Genomic DNA, 24,136 nt, shown 5'->3' with positions numbered 1-24,136 from the left:
CCTCAGATACCTACAACAACTAGAGTCTAGGAATAAAAATGCTGCACAGATTTCAGAGTCAAAAGTATAGTTAGGCGGACAGGCAGGAAAGTTTTTCTCCTCACAGTTAGACATGTGCCGAATTGATATAATCATATGCTTCATCAAATACTTCAACCATAATAACAGGGGATTGCAGTACAATTGAACCAAAAAAATCATCGGGAATGGCCAAACCAACCTTCTGTTATTTAATGATAAAGCATCTTGACATTATTCTCAAAAACACTTGTGCATCATCACATGAGAGAAAAAAATCTTAATCTTTGCGATGCCGCTCGGCTTGCATGGTGAAAAACCACCATTTGTATCAACAAAAAATCAGGATAGGAAATTTCAGATAGTAGTATTATGTAAGTATCTATAAACACGTCATTCATTGGTTTGGGATAAATATGCACGGGCTTCAGATGTGATACTCAATTGGCTCTGGCTGCACTGCTTTGTGCACAATCTCGTTTTGTTCCTTCACATGAACCGTATAGAAACCAGTGGCTGTGGCCGCTGATGGAGCACGGCCAACATACTTGATGTCTTCGATCGTTCCTCTGCCCAGGGACTTCATGGCAGAGCAAAGGCGGGGTGCAATATAGCTGTATGCACCCATGTTCATTGGCTCTTCCTGGCACCAAACTATCTCAGCATCTGAAGGAATAAAATTAGAAATTGTCAACCTCATGATGTCAGCAAAATAGGAAAATGCTAAATCAACTCAGGACTGTATATTTTTAATTTATATGCTAATGTAGCAGCTGAGTAGGCATGTCTTGTGTATCAAACTAACATCTTGCACACACGTTGATATGACACCACTACATATCCTGCCACACAGTTTGTTAATAATGATTGGAATTCTTTATACATCTAGCATTATCCTATGGTCAAAGTATTGAGATGCAATACAGGAATCCAATTTACATACCCCAAAATAAAAACATCAAATAAAATATAGAGGGAAACTGGCTAGAATCTTGACAAAGGGAAAGGAGCAAGCTAGGGCAGTTCCATTAATCATAATGTATATTATTCACTTTTTAAATGGCAAGTTCAAGGTACATACTTGGATATCGCTTCAGCTCTCGCTGGATAAGGTCATATGGGAAGGGGCAAAGCTGTTCCACTCTACAAATTGCGACATCCTTTGCTTCAGCCTTTCTTCGCTCTTCGTCAAGCTCATAATAAAGCTGCATGCAGGAAAAACCAAGAATACATCGCAGAAAATATAATTATCTATTTGTTCCTTGGGTAAGATAAAATGATATAAGTCATAATTCTCTACAAGTCAACAAAGTATTATTGATCTATTTCTGTCAGGTTCCATTCATAATTCTTTCATTCTCCAAGGTCTGCTGAATAAAAGCCTATTAATTACTTTACTGGTAAAATTATAAAGTAAAGAAGCCAAACAACATAGACACGTGTATGTGTGTGCTTTTATTTATGGAGGAAATCTAGGAATATTAATACCTTGCCAGAGCAAAGAACTAGACGTCTAATACCCTCCTCCAGATCAGAGTGGTAATTCTGGTCCTTGATGAGGCGCTTAAATCTGGTCCCCTGCTTGTCAAAACCTGGGTGGCCTTGCACATCATCAAATTCGGATAAATTTGATTTGCACTCCTTGTGCCGTAGCAGATTTTTGGGAGCCATCACAATAAGAGGCTTACGGAATTCCCTGTGCAACTGAAAAATGATACAAAATATTAGAACCTGCAGTAAATTTTCAAGAAACTGGAAAATACCGAGAAACAAAATAGTTTAAGTCACCTGACGACGCAGAACATGGAAGTAGTTGGCAGGAGTTGTCACATTAACAACCTGCCAATTGCATTCCTGAATTTGCTTCCGAAGTGTAGGATCCATCTCAGGTATGACAAAAGGATTGTCATCACTCATCTGTAATAAAATTAGTTAAGATGGGGATCCATGCCAGAGACTGCTGTTGTCTAAAGTGGAAAAAGGGAAGAAGGGGGAGGAGGGATTAACCATATTTGACAAAAGAATACCTGAAGAAATCGCTCCAGTCGTGCACTAGAATGTTCAGGGCCCTGGCCATCGTAACCATGAGGAAGCAGCACAACAAGCCCAGTTTGACGAAGCCATTTGGACTCCCCACTACTCAAAAACTGATCAAATATAACTTGAGCTCCATTGGCAAAATCACCAAATTGAGCTTCCCAGATTACCAATGCATTTGGACTCTCCATCGAATAACCCAATTCAAATCCAAGAACACCAAACTCAGAAAGTGAGCTGTACATACAAATACAATTAGCTTCTGTACAAGGCAAATTAAAAACAGAAACACCAATTTAGCCAAGTACTTATTCAACATCAAATAAGTCATATGGTGGTGTCTGGCAGTCCTACAACCTTACAGAAGGGAACACTATAAAAAGTAATCACTCATTACCTGTTGCTAACTGTAAACATTTCCTCATCTTGGTTAGCCATAATATTGTCAAGGGGACAATACTTCTCCCCAGTTTCCTGGTCGTGAACTACAGAGTGCCGATGACTAAATGTACCCCTTTCAACATCCTGACCGCTCAATCGAACATGGTTACCTTCTACTAGTAGTGTAGCAAAGGCAAGTGCTTCAGCAACAGCCCAATCAATTCCTTCACCAGTCTCAATCATTTGTGCACGTTGTTCATAAACCTTCTTTACTGCTCTGTGAGGCTTAAAAGTTTCTGGGAGGGCTGTGACTGCTTTGCCAACACTCTTCAAAATCTCTGGTTTTACCCTGTGCAGGATATAAAATTCATTAAAATACAATTAAGTGAAATCGGATCTTAGGAAGAACAGGTGCAACTGATAGAAAAACAGTGATATACCCAGTATTCCGGATACGGGAAATCTGTTCAGGTGACTTAAATCCAGACCAATGAGATGAAAGCCAGTCCCTTCTTTGAGGAACATAATCCTTACTAGCCAAGAATTCTTCATTGAGAATTGAATTAACCTTGCTCTGTATCCTTTCAATGTCCTCTTTGGTCACTTGTCCAGATTCTAGAAGTTTGTTCTGGTAGATTGTTAGAGCTGAGGGATGATTCCGGATAACCTGTAAACCCCCAATAAGTTAAAAATTTAACACTCAGCTTTGCACATCTCAATAGTTGCATTATACTTTCGATATTTTTTACCATGACACAATAAAATGAGACTTTGAGATTTTATCATGAGCAAAAGAAATTTTGTCTTCAATCAAGGAAGAATATCAAATTTTTAACGACTAGGAAAGATGATCTAACCTTGTACATTTTGGGCTGCGTGAAAGATGGCTCATCAATCTCATTATGCCCAAATCGACGATAGCACACTAAATCAACCACAACATCAGAATGGAAAGTCTGGCGCCATTCAGCTGCAAGCTCACAGACATGAACGACTGCCTCCATGTCATCAGCATTTACATGGAAAATAGGGGCATTCAATGCTTTGGCAACATCAGTACAATACTGTGATGATCTTCCAGACATCGGATCAGTTGTGAAGGCAACTTGGTTGTTCACCACAATGTGTATAGTCCCACCAGTGGTGTAGTTAGGAAGAGCACTCAGATGCAGAGTCTCGTAGACCACACCTTGCCCAGCAAAGCTACCATCTCCATGAATCAAGATACCCACATTCTTGGTCCTATCCGCATCACTTGAATAATATTGCTTTGCTCTAGTTTTCCCAACAACAACAGGGTCCACCGCTTCCAAGTGACTTGGATTAGCAAGCAAAGATAAATGAATTCTCTTCCCACCTCTCGTGGGTCGATCATAAGAGGTTCCCAAGTGATACTTGACATCACCAGTCCCTGTGTATAGTCCAACTTCATCCACAGGCTTTGTACCACCACTGAATTCACTAAATATCTGACGCAAAGGCTTCCGAACCACATTACCCAATACATTCAGTCTTCCTCTGTGAGACATTCCAATAACTATGCTCTCAACCCCAAGATCTGCTGCCCTATCAAACATCTCCTTCATGCCGGGAATCAGAGTTTCTCCACCTTCAAGCCCAAACCTCTTTGCTGCTGTCCACTTAGTGGCCAAGAAGTTCTCAAATTGTGTACTCCAAATAAGCCTATCAAGAATAACCTCACGACGCTGCCTATTGTATTGCATTGGTGTCGGAGTCTCAATCTTGTCTCTCAACCAGTTACATCTATTACGATCGGCAATGTGCATATACTCATACCCAATGGTCCCACAGTAAGCCTGCTCAAGCCGGGTCAGTATGGACCGAAGGGTCTGGACGGGACGGTTCTCAGACAAAAACCCAGCCATCCTCCAGACCCCTAAAAAGAACTCCCTATCAAGATCAGCCTCAGTGAACCCATATAGAGCAGGGTCCAAATCATCTGGGATTTCTCTCTCTTCCAGACCCAAAGGGTCCAATTTAGCTTTCATGTGACCATTAACCTGGTATGCCCTCACAAGCAACAACAAACGCATACTCTCTTGAATGGTTTGGCCTGAAATTCCCGGCGAGGTAGAGGCCTGACCCACAAAATTCCTGAAGAAATTGTCCCACGACTCATCAACACTACTGGGGTCGGCTTCCCAAGCCCTCTGAAGCCCCTCCAAATAAACACTGCTGGTTCCATCCAAGAAACTGTCAGTTAGTCTAGAGAGGGGTACAGGGCGTGGAACTGGGGCGGATTGCGCCTTTGATTTACATAGAGTGGTGTGAAAGTCTCGATTTTGCGACGGAAGGACCCGCCTCCTACCTGCATATGATCCACTGTTTGATAGAGTTCTCCTAATGGCAAGTTTTGCCACGCTAGACCCTGCTCTAAACCAAGTCATAGCTACCAACCCAATCTATCACACAATTTTATCCAATTCAACAGAAAATTCTACGTCACAAATCTTCAGAACATCAATCAAAACCCTGTTGAGAGCAATCCAAAAACAAATCAAATAAGCATACCAATTATCATACCTTTTAATACTTTCATACATACACACTGGAATATGAGTGCATCAAACTTGAATGAGATCACAGAGACAGATTATTTTCAAAATGAAAACAAAAAAATTTAACAAAACTGATGCATGAGAACTATTCTGACAATTTTGATCTACAGAGAAACGATACTGTTCCGTGAACCTAATGTTTTGAGAAACAAAAGTTTCGTTTCGGTCAACAGGAAACGAGATTAAAAAAAAACCCGAAAGATAAAAGCTTGAAATCGACGGAAATCAGGGAATACCTGAGAGTGACAGAGGAAGAGAAAACGAGGGATATAGAAGGAAGAAGAGAATAGGGGAACCCTAATCGCTGGGAAGCGACGGTGACTTTTCTGAGCTTTCTGAGCGCAACATTTTATTTCTTATTTCATATTTTTTGGTCTGAACCAAAAAATCTTACTTCCTTATTATTTTAATACTTTAATGCGGGTAGGTCGGGTAAAGTAGGCCCAAATCCATGCCCAAGCCCGAACATAATTTTGATTTATGGAAATTATATGCCCAAAGCAATCCCAAGTAGGGATGGCAAAAATCCCCGTGGAGACGGGTCCCCGTCGGGTCCCCGACCCTAATGGGGGGAGATTTCGGGGCCAAACGGGTATCGGGTACGGGGATTCCCGAACTTGAAAAATCCCCAACGGGTATGGGGAGGGGATGGTATTGGCATCCCCATCCCCGAACTCGACCTGAAAATATATATGTTTATATTTAAATAAATAAATATATAATTATAATATTTATGTTTAACCCTAAGTTAACCTCCCTCTCCTAATTCTTCCTAATTTTCTCTGGATTTTCATATTAATGTGATTTTAAATAGTTGAGTTGAACTTTATAGTTAATTTGAATGTGTTGAATGATAATTTAATATGAAACTTAATGTTAAAATGTATGATAAATATTTTTTTATGCAAAAAAAATCGAGGATTCGGGCCGGGTATGGGGGATAGTCCCCCGACGGGGATGGGGACGGGGATTCCCCGAAACCTATTAAACGGGGATTGGTTCGGGGATGGGACCGGGGATGGAGAGCGGGGACGGGGATGGTATTATCCTACCCGGCCCGTTGCCATCCCTAATCCCAAGATCTTTTCCTTCTTCATCTGGCTTGCTTCTTTTTTTTTTTTTTTTTTTTTTTGGTCTGAACCATGAGGTGGTCCTGGATGGGCCCAAACTATGGGTGACACCTTTAAACCTTAACCACAACCCAGACTAATCCCCACTCACACCGGGTCGGCCCGTAAGGGGTAAAGTGTTGGCCAAAGTGGTGACTCCGTACGAGAGCAGGGATTGAACCCCTAACCTCTCTTAATGAATGAGAGTGCCGAACCACTCACACCAACCACCTTGGTTGGCTTGCTTCTTTTTCAAGCTACTTCTTCAACACCTTGTTTCCTTTTTTTTTTTTTTTTCACTCGGAACTTCTCAGTTTGCTTTATTTAAGAGATACTTTAGTAATATATTCATTCTTAGCACTAATGATGTAGATAAATCATAAACTATACCATTTAATTTTTATAAACAAATAAAAAAAATACCCAAAAAATGACAGATGACTCTATTGAATTTAATTTTGATTATTAAATTACTTTGATGCCCTATTGAGTGTTTTGAGCTTTTTTTTATGAGGTTTTGAGGTTGTGCTTGTTTTAAGAAATCGATGGCAATTTTGTAATCTATAAGAAGTTAAAAGCCTCTTTGTTATGCTATAAATGGACTTTGGGTGTGTTTATAAAGTCTATTTCATATAGGTTTTTTTTATTATAATTTAGGCCCTTATATTTGGTATAATAGTGAATTTCCCTTTATTTCATCACGTGGAGACAAAGCTTCAGGCTTTCATGAAGAAAAAAACATGTCAAATTGGAGAACCTCGTTGCTCACACAAAGAAACTGCACCATTCGATACTTTGCTTGCAACATCTTTTTCTATGAATGGTTGGTTCTTATTTTCTGATAAAGGTATGTTTAAATCAGAAAACTTTGTGAAGCATATTTTATCTGTGGTGTTCTTTAGCCCTCTCTAAATCACTTACATAAAAGAGGCATATTTTCATATAGGATCCCTTCTGCTGCAAGAAAAGTCATCTTGCCAATGTGCACTATTCGCTAAATCTGCTTATCTCTCACCCAAATCTGAGAGCAACTGGGTTAGGGTTGTTGTGTCGGTTCATTGGGTGTATTATAACTTCTAAGTAGGGGTGGAAATTTCCAACTCAACCCAATGAACTACTCGCAACCCACACGATAAAACTTTCAGGTCAAATTCTAGTCAATCCATTAAGACACAATTAATAACAAGTGGGTTTTGACAATGAGTCATCTCGTTTATTAGGGATGGTAACACCAACCCATTACTCATGTGCAACCTCAACACGACACCACTCATTGCCACCCCTAATTGTCAGTGCATTATAAAAAAATGTGGAGAAACATTGAGTAATGATGTAAATACGAGCCGGGTTTATTGCAGGAAGGTAAATTCACAATGTTTGAATTTTGAAGAGATACTTTATGATATCAGTTAAACTAGGCAAATGAAACACCTTTTCTTGACCAGAAGCTCATACCTGATTATCTCTATCCACATCAAGACAAGCAAAGATTTAATAGAGGAAGGTAAAATACTGTGAAGATAAAGCATCTTGTGTTATTTAATGATACAGCATCTTGACATTAATCTCAAAAACACTTGTGCATGGAATACCATGGGGAAATACTGTGAAGATAAAGCATCTTGTGTTATTTAATGATTAAAAAAAATCTTACTCTTTGAGACGCCGCTCGGCTTGCATGGAATACCATGGTGAAAAATCACCATTTGGATCAACAAAAAATCAGAATAGGAAACTTCAGATATAGTATTATGTAAGGATCTATAAACACGTCATTGTTTGGTTTTGGATAGATATGCACGGGCTTCAGATGATGTGATACTCAATTGGCTCCGGCCGCACAGCGTTGTGCAAAATCTTGCTTTGTTCCTTTTCATGAACCTGAGGGAAACCAGTGGCTGTGGAAGCTGATGGAGCACGGCCAACATATTTGATGTCGTCGATCGTTCCTCTGCTGAGAGACTTCATGGCAGCGCAAAGGCGGGGTGCAATATAGCTGTATGCACCCATGTTCATTGGCTCCTCCTGGCACCAAACTATCTCAGCATCTGAAGGAATCAAATTAGGAAATGTCAACCTCATGGTGTCAGCAAAATTTATCACTTGATTTGATTTCACAGCTAGTATAATGTGATCTTTTCAAATGGCAAGTTCGAGGTACATACTTGGATATCGCTTCAGCTCTCGCTGGATAAGGTCATATGGGAAGGGGCAAAGCTGTTCCACTCTACAAATTGCAACATCCTTTGCTTCAACATTTCTTCGCTCTTCGTCAAGCTCATAATAAAGCTGCATGCAAGCAAGGGAACCCCGAAATACAGCACACGCGATAGAATTAACTATTTGTTCCTTGGCTAAGATAAAATTATGTAAGTCATAATTTGTTCCTTGAATATACTACCTTCCCAGAGCAAAGAACTAGACGTCTAATACCCTCCTCCAGATCAGAGTGGTCATTCTGGTCCTTGATGAGGCGCTTAAATCTGGTCCCCTGCTTGTCAAAACCTGGGTGGCCTTGCACATCATCAAATTCGGATAAATTTGATTTGCACTCCTTGTGCCGTAGCAGGTTTTTAGGAGCCATCACAATAAGAGGCTTACGGAATTCCCTGTGCAACTGAGAAACGAGACAAGAACATTAGAACCTGCATAAACTTTTCAAGATACTGGAAAATGCTGATAAAGGAAATAGCTTTTAAGTCACCTGACGACGCAGAACATGGAAGTAGTTGGCAGGAGTTGTCACATTAACAACCTGCCAATTGCATTCCTGAATTTGCTTCCGATGTGTGGGATCCATCTCAGGTATGGCAACAGGATTGTCATCACTCATCTGTAATAAAATTATTTAAGACGGAGATCCATGCCAGAGACTACTGTTGTCTAAACTGTGAAAAAAGGGAAGAAGAGAGGAAGGAAAGGGGGAGGAGGGATTAACCATATTTGACAAAAGAATACCTGAAGAAATCGCTCCAGTCGTGCACTAGAATGTTCAGGGCCCTGGCCAAGGTAACCATGAGGAAGCAGCAAAACAAGCCCAGTTTGACGAAGCCATTTGGACTCCCCACTACTTAAAAACTGATCAAATATAACTTGAGCTCCATTGGCAAAATCACCAAATTGAGCTTCCCAGATTACCAATGCATTTGGACTCTCCATCGAGTAGCCCAATTCAAATCCAAGAACACCAAACTCAGAGAGTGAGCTGTACATAAAAACACAATTAGCTTCTGTACACGGTAAATTAAAAATGAAAACACCAATTTAGCATATGGTGGTGTCTGGCTGTCCTACAACCTTACAAAGGGGAACACTATAAAAAGTAATCACTCATTACCTGTTGCTAACTGTAAACATTTCCTCATTTTGGTTTTCCATAATATGGTCAAGAGGGCAATACTTTTCCCCAGTTTCCTGGTCGTGAAGTACAGAATGCCGATGACTAAATGTGCCTCTTTCAACATCCTGACCACTCAATCGAACATGGTTACCTTCTACTAGTAGTGTCGCAAAGGCAAGTGCTTCGGCAACTGCCCAATCAATTCCTTCACCAGTCTCAATCATTTGTGCGCGTTGTTCATAGTTCTTCTTTACCGCTCTGTGAGGCTTAAAAGTTTCTGGGAGGGATGTGACTGTTTTGCCAACACTCTTCAAAATCTCTGGTTTTACCCTGTGCAGGATATAAATTCATTAAAATACAATTAAGTCAAATCGATTATTAGGAAGAACAGGTGCAACTGATAGAAAAACAGTGCTATACCCAGTATTCAGGATACGGGAAATCTGTTCAGGTGACTTAAATCCAGACCAATGAGATGAAAGCCAGTCCCTTTTTTGAGGAACATAATCCTTGCTAGCCAAGAATTCTTCATTGAGAATTGAATTAACCTTGTTCTGTATCCTTTCAATGTCATCTTTGGTCACTTGTCCAGATTCTAGAAGTTTGTTCTGGTAGATTGTTAGAGCTGAGGGATGATTCCGGATAACCTGTAATCCCCCAGTAAGTAAAAGATTCAAGACTCAGCTTTGCACATCTTAATAGATGCACTTATACTTTCATATAAAATACCATTTAAGTGAGACAGAGATTTTATCATGAGAAAAATACAAATTTGTTTTCTTCAATCAGGTAAGAATATCAAATTTTTAATGAAAAGGAAAGATGATCTAACCTTGTACATTTTGGGCTGCGTGAAAGATGGCTCATCCAGCTCATTATGCCCAAATCTACGATAGCACACCAAATCAACCACAACATCAGAATGGAAAGTCTGGCGCCATTCAGCTGCAAGCTCACAGACATAAACGACTGCCTCCATGTCATCAGCATTTACATGGAAAATAGGAGCACTCAATGCTTTGGCAACATCAGTACAATACTGTGAAGATCTTCCGGACATTGGATCAGTTGTGAAGGCAACTTGGTTGTTCACCACAATGTGTATAGTCCCACCAGTGGTGTAATTAGGAAGAGCACTTAGATGCAGTGTCTCGAAGACAACACCTTGTCCAGCAAAGCTACCATCTCCATGAATCAACACAGCCATATTCTTCGTCCTGTCCGCATCACTCGAACAATACTGCTTTGCTCTAGTTTTCCCAACAACAACAGGGTCCACAGCTTCCAAGTGACTTGGATTAGCAAGCAAAGATAAATGAATTCTCTTCCCGCCTCTCGTGGGTCGATCATAAGAGGTTCCCAAGTGATACTTGACATCACCAGTCCCCGTGTATAGTCCTCCAACTTCTTCCACAGGCTTTGTACCGCCACTGAATTCACTAAATATCTGCCGCATAGGCTTCCTAACCACATTACCTAATACATTCAGTCTTCCTCTGTGAGACATTCCAATAACTATGCTCTCAACCCCGAGATCTGCTGCCCTATCAAACATCTCTTTCATGCCTGGAATCAGAGTTTCTCCACCTTCAAGCCCAAACCTCTTTGCTGCTGTCCACTTAGTGGCCAAGAAGTTCTCAAATTGTGTACTCCAAATAAGCCTATCAAGAATAACCTCACGACGCTTGTTATTGTACTGCATTGGTGTTGGAGTCTCAATCTTGTCTCTCAACCAGTTACATCTATTACGATCGGCAATGTGCATATACTCATACCCAATAGTCCCACAGTAAGCCTGCTCAAGCCGGGTCAGGATGGACCGAAGGGTCTGCACGGGACGGTTCTCAGACAAAAACCCAGCCATCCTCCAGACCCCTAAGAAGAACTCCCTATCAAGATCAGCCTCAGAGAACCCATATAAACCAGGGTCCAAATCATCTGGGATTGCTCTCTCTTCCAAACCCAAAGGGTCCAATTTAGCTTTCATGTGACCATTAACCTGGTATGCCCTCACAAGCAACAACAAACGCATACTCTCTTGAATGGTTTGGCCTGAAACTCCAGGCGAGGTAGAGGCCTGATGACCCACGAAATTCCTGAAGAAATTGTCCCACGACTCATCGACGCTGTTGGGGTCGGCTTCCCAAGCCCTCTGAAGCCCCTCCAAATAAACACCGCTGGTTCCATCCAGGAAACTATCCGTTACCCTAGAGAGAGGCACAGGGCAAGGAACTGGGGCCTTTGATTTACATAATGTGGTGTGAAAGTGTCGATTTTGCGACGGAAGGAGCCTCCTCCCCGCATATGATCCACTGTTTGATAGAGTTCTCCTAATGGCAAGCTTTGCCACACGAGACCCTGCTCTAAACCACGTCATGGCTACCAACAGAAAATTATACCTCCGAAGCTCAGACCTCAATCACAAGTTGTTCAGAACATGAATCAAAACCAATGCAAAAACAAATCAATCAAATAAGTTTCCCAATGATCATATCATCTATCTGTATATATATAAAGCAAAATGCAAAGAAGGGTAAAACATTCAAAACACCATCAAATGACATTGGTTAATGCAAACATTAAGAATTGAAATTATTAATTAAATGATAATAATATTGGAAATTCACACTTTTTTATATTTAAAAAAAAGATATATAAAGCAAAAGACAGAGAATGGTAAAACATTCAAAATACCAGAAAATGTCCTTGGTTAATGCAAACATTAAGAATTGAAATTATTAATTAAATGAGGATAATATGGTAAATTCACACTTTTTCATATTTAAAAAAAGAAAAATTAAAAGAAAAATCAGATAATAAATCCTATTTTTATGAAACACAACTACCCATCATCTTTTTTAATTCTAAAATAAATTATTTTTTTAAAAAAAAAAGCCTCTCGCAAGCGTACCCCTGCGAAGAGGCTAGTACCTTTTTAATACGTACATTCATTCATGCACATTCTGGAATATGAGTGCATTAACTTCAACTCGAAATGAGATCACAAAGTAGAGTTATTGTCATAAATAGCCAAAATTTGGCCCATACATGCTTTCATAAATGTCGGTTTTTATAAAAACTTTCAAATTATAATAAAAGAACCCAATTAAATTTGGTTTTGTGTGTTGGTTAGCTAACCAAACTCTACCCATGGGTATTCCAATCGTTTCCGGCAAGGAGAGCTATTTCTAAGTCGCTCTTCCAGATCAGTACTTAATATCCCGTCAATGGTTACAGTGGAGAGATTTCATCATGTATTTATTTATGCAACTGATAGATATATTTCACCATAAATTTATGCACCCGATTTGCAAATTTTAGATTCCATTCGTGTTCGACCATGGCGAAGTGGACTCTCCATTATGTTCATCACTCCTATCCTTCTTTGAAGCAAATATTACATCACACATGTTGTAATTGGATTGAAGCTGTGTTGGAATGTCCTGCTCCATGTTATAATACAACTAAAGACCTATTATATGGTAAACCCTTAAAGTAACGGGTAGAAATTATGGCATGCTTCTTCCTATGAATGGTTGGTTCTTATTTTCTGATAAAGGTCTGCTTAAAATAGAAAATTTTGTGAAGCATATTTTATCTGGGGTGTTCTTTAGCCCTCTCTAAATCACTCACATAAAGGAGGCATATTTCATATAGGATGCCTTCTGCCGCAAGAAATGTCATTTTGCCAATGTGCACATTTTGCTAAATCTTTCTCATCTCTCACCCAAATCCGAGAGAAACTGGGTTCTGGCCGGGATGTTGGATTGGTTCATCGAGTGTAATGTACTATCCGTACATTATTAAAAAAAAAAGTGGAGAAACAACGGGTAATGATGTAAATATGAGCCAGGTTTACTGCAGGAAGGTAAATTCACAACGTTTGAACTTTGAAGAGAAAGTTTATAATATCAGTTAAACTAGGCAAAGGAAACACCTAAAGCATTTTTCTTGACAAGAAGCTCGGACCTAATTATCTCTATCTACATCGAGACAAGCAAGCAAACAGAGGCAATGACAACAAGCCCCCTAGACCAGAACGATGGAAGGGTGGAAAATGTCATATTAAAAATTCCAAATTTGAGTGAATAAATTAAAAATGAAAACTACTTTTAATACTAATGCTGGTAGTCGAGAGATCTAAGAGAGGCACCCACCATAAAGTTATCAAGTTTCCCCTCAAACCCAAATCAGTACGACCAACAGAACCTTCCCTCTTTCTACTAACCGCAGCAAGATGACTTTTGTGCAGCTTGACCACCAGCAGCTTTGTCTTGTTCGTTAATCCTAAGTGTCTGAGGCTGAAACCATCAAACAAAATGAGGAGTTGAGAGAATAGTTGGTGAAAGAAAATTATTCTCACTTTGGAGAGCATAAAAAATACTGACTTTGACAAGCTAAAGAAATAAACGGAGGACACGATAGGTCAAATAAGAAAGGTAGTTCTACTATTAAAAAATAGAAAAGAAAAACACCTCAGTGCCCCTGGCATCAGATTCTGCAAGTCTCTGCTTGATATCTCTGCCTATTGAAAAGAAAACCTCCTCCACATTCATGTTTGTCTTTGCACTCTGCGGAACAGTTTTCTTTCAATATATAAACAGAACAGAATTTCTTATGTAGTCAAAGTACCAAAGGTTTATTACTACTTACAGTTTCAAAGAACTTGATACCATACTCATCAGCAAGAGCTTGACCCTTAGATGTAGGCACAGCCTAAAAAACAGATAATTTCATTGATAAAGCCTGGGCAAGTGTGCACACACAAACACATGCAAAAAGAGGTAGGAAGGGAGAAAGTGCACAAGTCTAGCACAGTCATGTTGAACCCAACAGGGTACTAAATTCATCCACATCTAATCGTCTTAGTCTTTTAGGTGACCCACCACCAGGTTTAAAAAGAAGTGCATTTCCTGTAAGTGAAAAAATACAAACTACATACCCTTTTGCTTTCATCCATATCAGCTTTGTTTCCCACCAGTATCTTGTTGACATTGACAGAAGCATGCTGTTCGATGTTGCGAATCCAGTTCCTAATGTCTGCATATGAAGAGACAATTACCATATGAAGCACTAGATACAAATATAAAAATCATCCAGATGGAAGAAGTGCCACCATACCAAGGCAGATTTCAACCATCCACCACAATTAAAGTAGAACTAACAGTCAAAATGAACCATGAGAATGAAATTTCTACATTCCAATCCACAAGATTTGAAATAATTACGATAAGTAAAAAATGGGCATGCTATCCAAAATTCATATGTTTAGGTAAGGAAAAACGAGAAGTTACTGTTGAATGATGACTCATCAGTAACATCATACACCAACAAAATACCCATGGCTCCTCGATAGTAAGCTGCAGAGCATAACAGAAATACATAAGAAAACTCCTGCATTACAGTAAGAGAGGACGTAATTCAAGAAGAAAATCAAAATTATCTCTCAAAAATGAACCCGAGCTAGTATGAATGAAGTATGTACCACCTATACAAGTAGTTACAATCAGATTTCTCCTCTCGTCCAAATAGCAGCATCTAACGTGCGTTTTCCTATTTAAAATTAACTATTTGTAAAATATCAAGCACATACCTGTAGTAATAGTTCGAAATCGTTCCTGACCAGCTGTATCCCAGATTTGCAATTTAATCCGTTTGCCATCAAGCTCGATGGTTCTTATCTTGAAATCAATCCTATAAAAAAAAATATGTAAGAGATGCTAAACAAAGCTGAGCTTCTACAAGAAAGCACATCATGACCATGTCTCACTGACTTAAAATATTAGTTCATTAAACTTTTTCATAATGCTAAAAGTTTCCATATACAAAAATTCAACGGTTTCCAAGTATACAAACCCAATAGTGGTGATAAAACTTGTTGTGAAGGAGCCATCGGAGAAGCGCAAAAGCAGACAACTCTTCCCAACACCTGAAACATTCAGCTGAAAATGTTTAATTTTCATGAACAAATTACACACATAGTCAGGTCCTTAAACACAATCGTTTATCAAAAATTGGATATATTCAAACTGGACACAATTAAATATTTCGACACACCCATTATTCTGCAACTAAGAACACTTGAGAAAAATATATTTTGTTAATAAATAGATCATTCACATTGGCTCCCAGTGTACCGAAGTAAAGGAAAAACACATTAGATCTCGAAAATGTTCAACTTCCATTTCTCCCATAATTTTCTCGGGAACCAAACAGAGGAGGATATCAAACAATAACAATAACTAACCGCTGTCGCCAATAAGGAGAAGCTTGATGAGATAATCGTAATCGGCCCGAGCCCTTGCCGGTGGCGCAGCCATGGATTGATTCTATCACCAACCCAAATTGCAAATCAAACTCGTTCTGCAACCAAAATGGAAAACAAAACAGTAAAATAAAAATTCAAAATTCAAAGAACTGCAGAAGATCGCAGAGAGAGAGAGAGAGAGAGGAAACCTGTGAAGAAGCTTAGTAAGTGGTCGGGGACATGAAAAGCGATCCAACGAATTTGAGAGGACTTCTTCTGGTTCAGGACCTCCTTGGCTGTCTCTGTATGATACGTGGGTGACTCTCTACTGTATGCAGAGCTCAGCGTCTCCGTACACCCGGCTTCACTGAATGACTTCTCTGCTATTTTTGTACTTTCATTTTATTTTTTTTCATTATTTAGCGCCTAAAAAACTAAATAATTTCTTTTTCTATGTCATCTTTGCGTAAATATTATGTGAAATATAATGTTACAAATGAAAAAAAAAAATCTCTATTTACTTTTTTTACCTAATATTTTTTATATTGAGCAAAATCCAGTGTGTATTTCCAATATGAAAAGGGAAATATTAAGCATAAAATTAGAAAAGTGGACCCCACATTGATTTTTTTTTTTTAATAAACAAAATCTGGTGATATGATAAAATACTTATTAAATTCACAGCGAAAGGATAATAAAACAGAAATACCAAATTCGAAGAAATTCAAGTTGATTGTATAAGATAATGATAGATAAAGATCAAGTTCAAGTTCAAAAGATATATATTTTTCTTGATAGATAAAGTTCAAGTTCAAAAAATATGGAGCTAATGATTCAACATCTTTTCATATTACGGGAATCAACTCTCAACTTTGTTTTTGGAACACAAACTAATTTTTATTATCAATGTCCCCCATTACCTTTTTTTTTTTTTTTTTAGTACAAGCGATAGTCTAAATTACATAGGATGAGATTTCTCACACACACATAATTATGATGCCGTGGGGATTCGAACAGGAGACATCTGGTTTGCAAATCAAGACCTTTTTTTCACTGGGTTCTTATTGGGCCCCCTTACTGCCTAAATCTCAACATTTCATCCCTGGAACTTTGGGCCCAAACATGTAGCCAAGTCATTCGAACGAAGAACCTTGTCTTGATCTTCTCGGAAAGAAGCCCAAAAACTCACGTAGCTTAACAATTTAATAATTTGTTGCTTTGAGTTCTTGATAAATCAAATAAATTTAGGGAAAATTTATCAATAGATTTTATGTCGAATTCCTTGTTATCGAAAATTGATAAAAATAAGCCAATAGGGTCTAGTCCAAGAGAAAAGGAACTTGACTTGCAAATCAGAGGTCTCAAGTTCAAATCCCTAAGGCATCATAGTGTGTACATCAGAAATCCCCCTCCTTTGTAGTTTAGACTATCGCTTATTTATAATTTTAAAAAATACATTACAAATGAGCAAGAGTTAGAAAATTCCAATTTAGAACGTTGGATCTAGAGTTAGAAACTTCAAATTTAGAACGTTGGATCAAGAGTTAGGAACACTGTAGCCAAAATAAAAAATAATAAAGAGTAATTGAAAACAATGAAAAGTGAGGAAAAAGGTAAAATAGAAAGGAACACAAAAGGAAGTTGTGCTTAGAGTATATGCTGAGAAGATCCTCTACCCACCTTCCCTGCACCTACAAAACGTCACAACACATTGCTCTTCCTTTGTAACCTTTTCTAACATCTATCAACAACACATTCTCTAGTCTTGTTGCTTCTGCATCATCTCATTCATCTCTGCTACTTCTTCGCCGTCCGGCCACCGATGGAAGTCGGGAGCGGCGGCGATACCGTCGTTGGTGAAGTTGGTGGTTTTGTTGCTACTACTACTACTACCAACAAAGGCGACGATGATGATGCAGTGCAGACGAGAAAGAAAGCTTAGCCAATTGAAACTTGAACAAGTCATGTTGGCTTTGATTTGATGGTAGGGCAACTACAGATCTTTGGCAGTTTTTCAACAAGTGTGTGTTTCTCTTTGTGTTCACTTTGATATTATGGTTTAAGAAAATCCAGCGTTTACGTATGTTCCCCTAATGCTATTTCATTAGCATTCTCTCCTAATAAAGACCTTCCGCTGGTTCATGTAGTCTCTCTCTTGTATTCTCAAACGTTACATAACTCTTCTCTTTCCCTCTTTTTTCCCTTTTTTTCTTCTCTCTCTCTCTCTCTCTCTCTCTCTCTCTCTCTTGGGTTTGTATGTAATTTTGTAATCATTTATATATATATATATATATATATATGTGTGTGTGTGTGTGTTTATATTAACCACAGCATGAATCTTTAATTGTGGGATGTCTAAGATCCATGTGGACCATTAATTGAGTAGAGGTTGAAAGCGATGCAAATAATGATGTTAAGAGGACATGAAGCACAAAAAAATGTATTGTATGATTTGATGGTTATCACTCTTGTCCCCTTCCCCTCCTTTCTAAAAAAGCTAATTGCCAACCTCAAACCAACCTTGAAGAAGATGAAGCAATAAAAACCCCATGTCGCATGTATAAGCTAAGCTCCGCCCAAACCCTTGTAAGCTCCTAATCATTTAAACTACAAGTCCCTTGTAAAATTAAAAAATATTAAATAACAGATCGAATTATTCGCTGTTGAATCATTGAAACAAAAATAGCAGACGAATTAGTTGCTTGAACACAATGGATTGGAATTTGAAAAAAATTAGCAGACGAATTAGTTGCTTGAACACAATGGATTGGAATTTGAAAAATTCAAGCGTCACTGATTATTGCCCGCCTAATTTTAGGCCTTGTTTGATTCACGGAATGGATTTGATGGGAAATCATTTCCCATGCCATTTAACCTTGACACATATAAGTAATTGGATGGTTTTACAGTTTGCAAGAGCAATTTTGATAACCCAAACTTGACCATGAAGAAACTTTGTGGAAAGGTCGACAACAACCTTGAGAACGAATCATCATACCATGAACAAAATCATTTTCTTGTCTGAACCTTTAAGCCAAAAAAATAAAAATAAAAATTCGTCGGCTCTTCCAATTTTCAAGCCCACCCAAGGAATGTATGTAGTAGACAGCAAGAGAAACAGAAATTGTGGTCAAAACGCACCGCATTTAAATAGCAGATAACCGATCAATAAGGAGATGCTAATTTCCATTTTGAAAACCATATGCATGAGGAGCAAATACCCATTAAAACCTGGAAACGTAACGTCTCTACATGACATGCAGAAAACAAAGCACCGCCTGCAACACCCACCTTCTATTCATTCATTATTGCGACAAAAAACTAGCCATTCAAAATTATTCTGAGGGACGCAAAAATGTTGGATTTCATAAGATAATTTAAGACTGAGGCCACAACCACCAGATGCACTATGGATAACCAAACACTTAAAGATAAATTCTAGCAAATAACATTCCAGTAAAAACCTCTATTAGCATTCAAAACAAACACAAATTGAAACATAGAAGTAACCTATGATGTTCAAAAGTACACCCAAAAGCTCTTCATTAGAAGGAAAACTCAATTCTCATTCCTGGAATAAACCTCGCCTAGTAAAAGAAACCAAGCACTTTACCACCGACATTCTTTCTCCTAGCCTCCTCATGATCCATAATGCCAGCAGATGTTGTCAGCACTATGTATCCAAACTGCAAGTAAAAGCCAAAAACCATAAGCCCAGCAGAATAAGCTATGTGCACAATGGCACAGTTGCGTACCATGAAACACAATATGGGAATCAAATGAGACATCCAAACCAGACTAGGAATCAATATAAGGGTTCTAGATTACTATAACACATTAACCATATTACAGGATATCTCAACATTTGATTCAAATGGGAACCAACTACAGAGCTATATGAATCACCACCACTAACATGATCAACCAAATATAATGAACTAATCCCGCACATCTTTCTACATTCTAAAAGTTTACTGAAAAAATACACATGTTAACAAATCCAAACTACAATGTTATTACTCAACAGGAATCCATCAAGAAATATACATGTTTCTAGGCTTGAAATAGTTAACTGATAAAAATTGGCTAACCTGTCTAGATGGAAGCAATCTTGCAGTCCAGCCTTCAATCTCCTTAACACCCACATCAAAACGAGGGCTGATAACCCCACATTTGTTAAGCCTTCCATTCAGTTCGACCACAATTTTACCAGCCCTGTGATCGTCAACATACTCGAACTCACCAATGTATCCTATAGAGAGAAACAAAAACATAAATGTCTATATAATCAGAAAAATTTCAACTACAAAATATCTGGGAAATGATGCAAGTGGCGAATATAAAAATTAAATAAAAGATACATACCATGCTTTTGCATCACCAAAAGAAACTTGATGATGACCTTGGATGATGGTCTGATCATGACCTGGCGCTTGCCCCGTTTCTCTGCATTGTACATGCTCTTGAGAGCATCATTCAGAACGCTAACTCTCACCATTGTCGCTTCTGCATGTTATAAAAAGAATTCATTATGATCATCGGGTTTTGCACAAAAAATCAAATAAAACAAATGAGACAAACAGAAACATGTAATTAGAAACCTCATTTCAATGTGTTCCTACCCAATGGGACCAGAACTACACAGATTCACTTGTCAAATCTTCCAGTCTAACTAATTATATAATAAACGCAATCAACCACCATATTGGTAGTTTGATCCCTCTTCCCATTTCTAACTGGGTCAAACATATCAATCAAGATTCAATAAACAACTATTGTGGTTTGTTCAAGACTCATAATTTGTTAAACCAATTCCAGAACATCTATTCCTACAAAAATAAAACACAAAACAAACAATTGGCCTTGAGCAAAAAAACAGTTTCAGCATTTCAATCCAGAGAAACACACTAAATCGTGAATCACAACTACACAAGCGCCTAATCAAAACATATTTGAAACCAAATTGATCAAAGCAATATCCAATAGATCTAGATGTGTTAGGATCAACTCTACACCTCAAAAAATCATCCAAAAGAAATGAAAAGGGTCATACATAAACAAATAAGAGCCTCAAAAGGAACACAGATCGAAACGGTTTCACTTATTGATGAAGAGAATGAAGTTTTAGAGTGAAGTCTTGGCGTACCAGAAGAGATGCGCAATATCAGCAGAGGCGCCTCCGAGAGCTAGGGTTTCTAGGGCTTAAGAAGGAACGAGTTAGTGAAACCGAGCACATATATTTGGTGGGAATGAGGGCGCCTTTTACTGAATTGCCCTTACGGACCCTTCTTTGTTGCAACACGTCGTCGTTTCCTTAAGGACCGAATTAGTTGTTAGGCCCATTCTCTTTATCCATCGGGCCCAATTATATTAAAGTTCGGGCTGGAATTATGCAGCCCAAATTAGGTACTTGTTTGTATTTGTATTTGGTTATTAAATGAGATTGAAATTGGTGAGTAATTACCACTATGATTTGCCTGAGATTGAACAAGGGCATAACTATAAATTTCGCAAGGATGGACTTTTTTTTTTTTTTTTTTTTTTTTTCATATATTATGCGTGGATGACCGACTAAATTCTGCTTTAGAGAGTCCGTGAAGTGGATAGGTTAATTTTAGTTCGACGAGGTGGACTAATTTTTGCTAGAATGTGCAAGCTTTTCTAAAACTTAGCCCTAAATTTTGTATTTTCAAATCTTGCAGTGGCCTATATTGTCCAGCCTAGGCAGCTTCTTGCTTCCGCCCTTGCTTTGGAGTAGTATGTTCATATATGGTATGATCATACGTACACATTACATTTTGTTATATTTATAAGTCCTTAATGTTGATTAAGTGAGATAAGTTATGAATTTATAGTCCCATTTTATTAAGTCAAAATAAATATACAACTTTACTTTTTATAATAATTTTCGACAAATTATTAACATTAAAAAATCATCATGCATTCCTCTCGTATGAAAATGTTGGAGAAAAATTGCATTTTAACGAGTCTATAATGACTTTTTTGGTGTATCATTGACAACTCTCTATTTTTTAAACCAAAATATTTCTCTAAAAAAGACTACTACTATTATTGTTGATCGATAATTGTGTTTAACTTGCTAAATAAATCAAATATGTACATATAAGCTACAATCATCTGGATAAGCAAAAATCATATGCTAAACACAAGGAGATGCTTTGGAATCTTTGTGCCACATAAATAAAATAAAAAATTATTGGACAGGCTGGAAGTTTTAAAACATGATAATATTACATAAACTCATAGATTCTAATGAAAAAATGTTATCGTGAATTAGTTGGATTTGCCCAGATTTTTGGTGTTCTCCCAAGTGGTACTGGGTTCAACTCCTCATAATACATGTATGTGTAAGTTTTCCCCGCTCCCCGCTTCCAAATTTTGGCAATATATATATATCACCAAATTAAGTTGTGGTTATTATTCACTTCATAATAAACTAGAAATATTAATTGTTTCTAGAACACTAATTGTATGTGAAGTAAGCATTTCCTTTTATATAAAGGCCTGCAAATGGTCATCGTAAACATGATGATTCATATCATATGGCTAACTTTTTATAATAAATTGGATTTCAATTTGCAAGATAAAGAGAGATGAATTGACTTCATAAAAATACAGACCGTATAGATCCATAAAGCTCATTAAAATATATACCCAACCGTAGACCATGCAAAATCTCATAATAATATATTTGCACGGGGAAGAAGACTCATTCGTGTAAATGAATTTCAACTCATTTTTTCAAGGTTGAAAACAAGACCTAAATGACAATCTCCTACTTTGACCTCCCGAATTTCAACCTCGTCAACCATAATGTTTTTATTTTTTAAACTCTCCCCCAAATAACAACATAAGAATAAGGTTTGTTTTCTGCAGTCACAGACTCAAACCATGCAAATTACTCCAACTTGATTTTCAGATTGGACGCTGAACAATTGTCCACATGTCATTACGTAGTTGCTTTGAGGATTGTTAATATTTTGCACACCGAAGACAGGAGGCTGACTTAGTTTTTATTTTTTATTTAATTTTCAGGAGAATAAAAACAGAAAAAAACATAACATGTATAGATTTCAGGATAACAACAGTTATAGGACTTTATTTAGTCGTGCTAATATTTATTATATGAATTAAATTATTGAAAATTAATATAGGAATAATTAAGAATTAACATCATCAGGGACGGTTGGAGAATCACCAACCAAACAAGAACTACTTGCAGTTGCAAAGGAATATATAGATTTTTTTTTGTCAATATATATATAAGATGATGATGCTGATTATTAATTTGCAGTTCTACAGGTACATTTGTATGGGGTATGAACATTGGTCAACCCCATAGTAGGAAGAGGTCAAACTTAAGCTTTGTCAATGAGCCTAGGCACTGGAAAACAAAGTAGAATAGGAGAGGTTTGTTTATCTGTATGCTTAGACTTACATAATTCTTGGTTTTTATGAGTTCTTTTTATCTTACTACGGAGAATGAGAGAAACTTACATGTCACGCGGTGTATACCTTTTACGTTAATGTTCGAGAGAAACTTACATGTCACGTGGTGTATACCTTTTACGTTAACGTTCTCTCTCTTCACATTGATTAGCCTTGGCTTATTCATGATCTACTAATTAAGATGGCTTTATATAGTATTTTGTTTGTACACACTTACAACATTTCATTTTCAAAAGTACCAGCTAAAGCAGATAAATTAAACCAAGTACTAAAGTAGCAAATCTGACCTCCTTTGCTTACCAGCTGAGACTTCCAAAGTAGTATAATTAGCCAGTTTTCTCTAGCTGTTATGTCCAAATTAGAATGGCTTCTGAGATCCATTCACGTGACAGACTATGAAAACAAACATATATGATCTGGATTGATTTCTCACAAATGCCAAAAACAGAGCAATTACCAAATTTTAAACCCCATATTCATTTCAGTAAGTGACCCAAAATTGTTAACCTCTCACTGTAAATCCCTCATTTTGCAGTTCCCTCTTAGGTGTGACAATCTGTTGTTGCATAATATCATGTTTGTGTCCAAAAACTAATCAATTCTAACTTGAAAGGTTACACTTAATGAGAGGTTAACACTATGTAACTTAGATAACGTGAAGTGAATTAGTAACATTACGTACGGTGGTGCAATCACACGGAACTAATCGGATCTTTTCGTAGTTTATAGCTAAAAAGAAAAAGGATAAACTGAAAACTGTGTATGATGCAGAGTTTGGAACAGAACAGAAGCCGAGTCAACATGTACTAATTTATCTAAATTTCCATCATCTTGTTTGTACATACGATTATGCTTTGACTATGGTAGCGTGATTAAATTTATACAAATCAATTGCAGGAAAAAACCCAGTCATTTTCAAGGCATATTATTAATAGAAAGCAAGTCAAGTCAAGTG

General features: G+C 37.8%; 4 protein-coding genes across 5 annotated transcripts; all 4 read right to left on the bottom strand.

Moving 5' to 3' along the window:
* Window positions 1-207: 207 nt before the first annotated feature.
* On the bottom strand, window positions 208-5,403 carry LOC110756645 (uncharacterized). The gene is made up of 9 exons (XM_021958087.2): window positions 5,252-5,403; window positions 3,294-4,929; window positions 2,877-3,103; window positions 2,453-2,785; window positions 2,046-2,292; window positions 1,807-1,935; window positions 1,507-1,722; window positions 1,100-1,223; window positions 208-684 (listed from the first exon to the last, which is right to left on the bottom strand). Exons 2-9 carry the CDS (start codon window positions 4,842-4,844, stop codon window positions 446-448), a joined length of 3,066 nt encoding a protein of 1,021 aa, XP_021813779.2. The 5' UTR covers window positions 4,845-4,929; window positions 5,252-5,403; the 3' UTR covers window positions 208-445.
* Window positions 5,404-7,614: 2,211 nt separating this feature from the next.
* LOC110756644 (uncharacterized) lies at window positions 7,615-12,041 on the bottom strand. The gene is made up of 8 exons (XM_021958086.2): window positions 10,297-12,041; window positions 9,885-10,111; window positions 9,462-9,794; window positions 9,083-9,329; window positions 8,829-8,957; window positions 8,526-8,741; window positions 8,290-8,413; window positions 7,615-8,172 (listed from the first exon to the last, which is right to left on the bottom strand). The coding sequence occupies exons 1-8, from the start codon at window positions 11,839-11,841 to the stop codon at window positions 7,931-7,933; spliced, it is 3,063 nt and encodes a 1,020-aa protein (XP_021813778.2). The 5' UTR covers window positions 11,842-12,041; the 3' UTR covers window positions 7,615-7,930.
* Window positions 12,042-13,318: 1,277 nt separating this feature from the next.
* On the bottom strand, window positions 13,319-16,089 carry LOC110756738 (ras-related protein RABE1c). The gene is made up of 9 exons (XM_021958204.2): window positions 15,921-16,089; window positions 15,712-15,827; window positions 15,321-15,393; window positions 15,058-15,158; window positions 14,759-14,824; window positions 14,407-14,504; window positions 14,118-14,180; window positions 13,940-14,035; window positions 13,319-13,765 (listed from the first exon to the last, which is right to left on the bottom strand). The coding sequence occupies exons 2-9, from the start codon at window positions 15,782-15,784 to the stop codon at window positions 13,688-13,690; spliced, it is 648 nt and encodes a 215-aa protein (XP_021813896.1). The 5' UTR covers window positions 15,785-15,827; window positions 15,921-16,089; the 3' UTR covers window positions 13,319-13,687.
* Window positions 16,090-19,136: 3,047 nt separating this feature from the next.
* LOC110756694 (40S ribosomal protein S15a) lies at window positions 19,137-20,975 on the bottom strand. 2 transcript variants are annotated; one of them, XM_021958148.2, is made up of 4 exons: window positions 20,858-20,975; window positions 20,077-20,217; window positions 19,803-19,963; window positions 19,137-19,397 (listed from the first exon to the last, which is right to left on the bottom strand). In XM_021958148.2, the coding sequence occupies exons 2-4, from the start codon at window positions 20,207-20,209 to the stop codon at window positions 19,299-19,301; spliced, it is 393 nt and encodes a 130-aa protein (XP_021813840.1). In that variant the 5' UTR covers window positions 20,210-20,217; window positions 20,858-20,975; the 3' UTR covers window positions 19,137-19,298. The 2 variants fall into 2 exon arrangements, with proteins under 2 accessions (XP_021813840.1, XP_088105840.1); XM_088249714.1 differs by lacking the exon at window positions 20,858-20,975 and adding an exon at window positions 20,765-20,785.
* Between the last annotated feature and the right edge of the window lie 3,161 nt (window positions 20,976-24,136).

Source organism: Prunus avium, chromosome 2 (assembly GCF_965620075.1).
Source record: "Prunus avium chromosome 2, drPruAviu1.hap1.1, whole genome shotgun sequence".
Taxonomy (NCBI): Eukaryota; Viridiplantae; Streptophyta; class Magnoliopsida; order Rosales; family Rosaceae; genus Prunus; species Prunus avium.
This window is presented reverse-complemented; position numbering and strand designations above follow the sequence as displayed.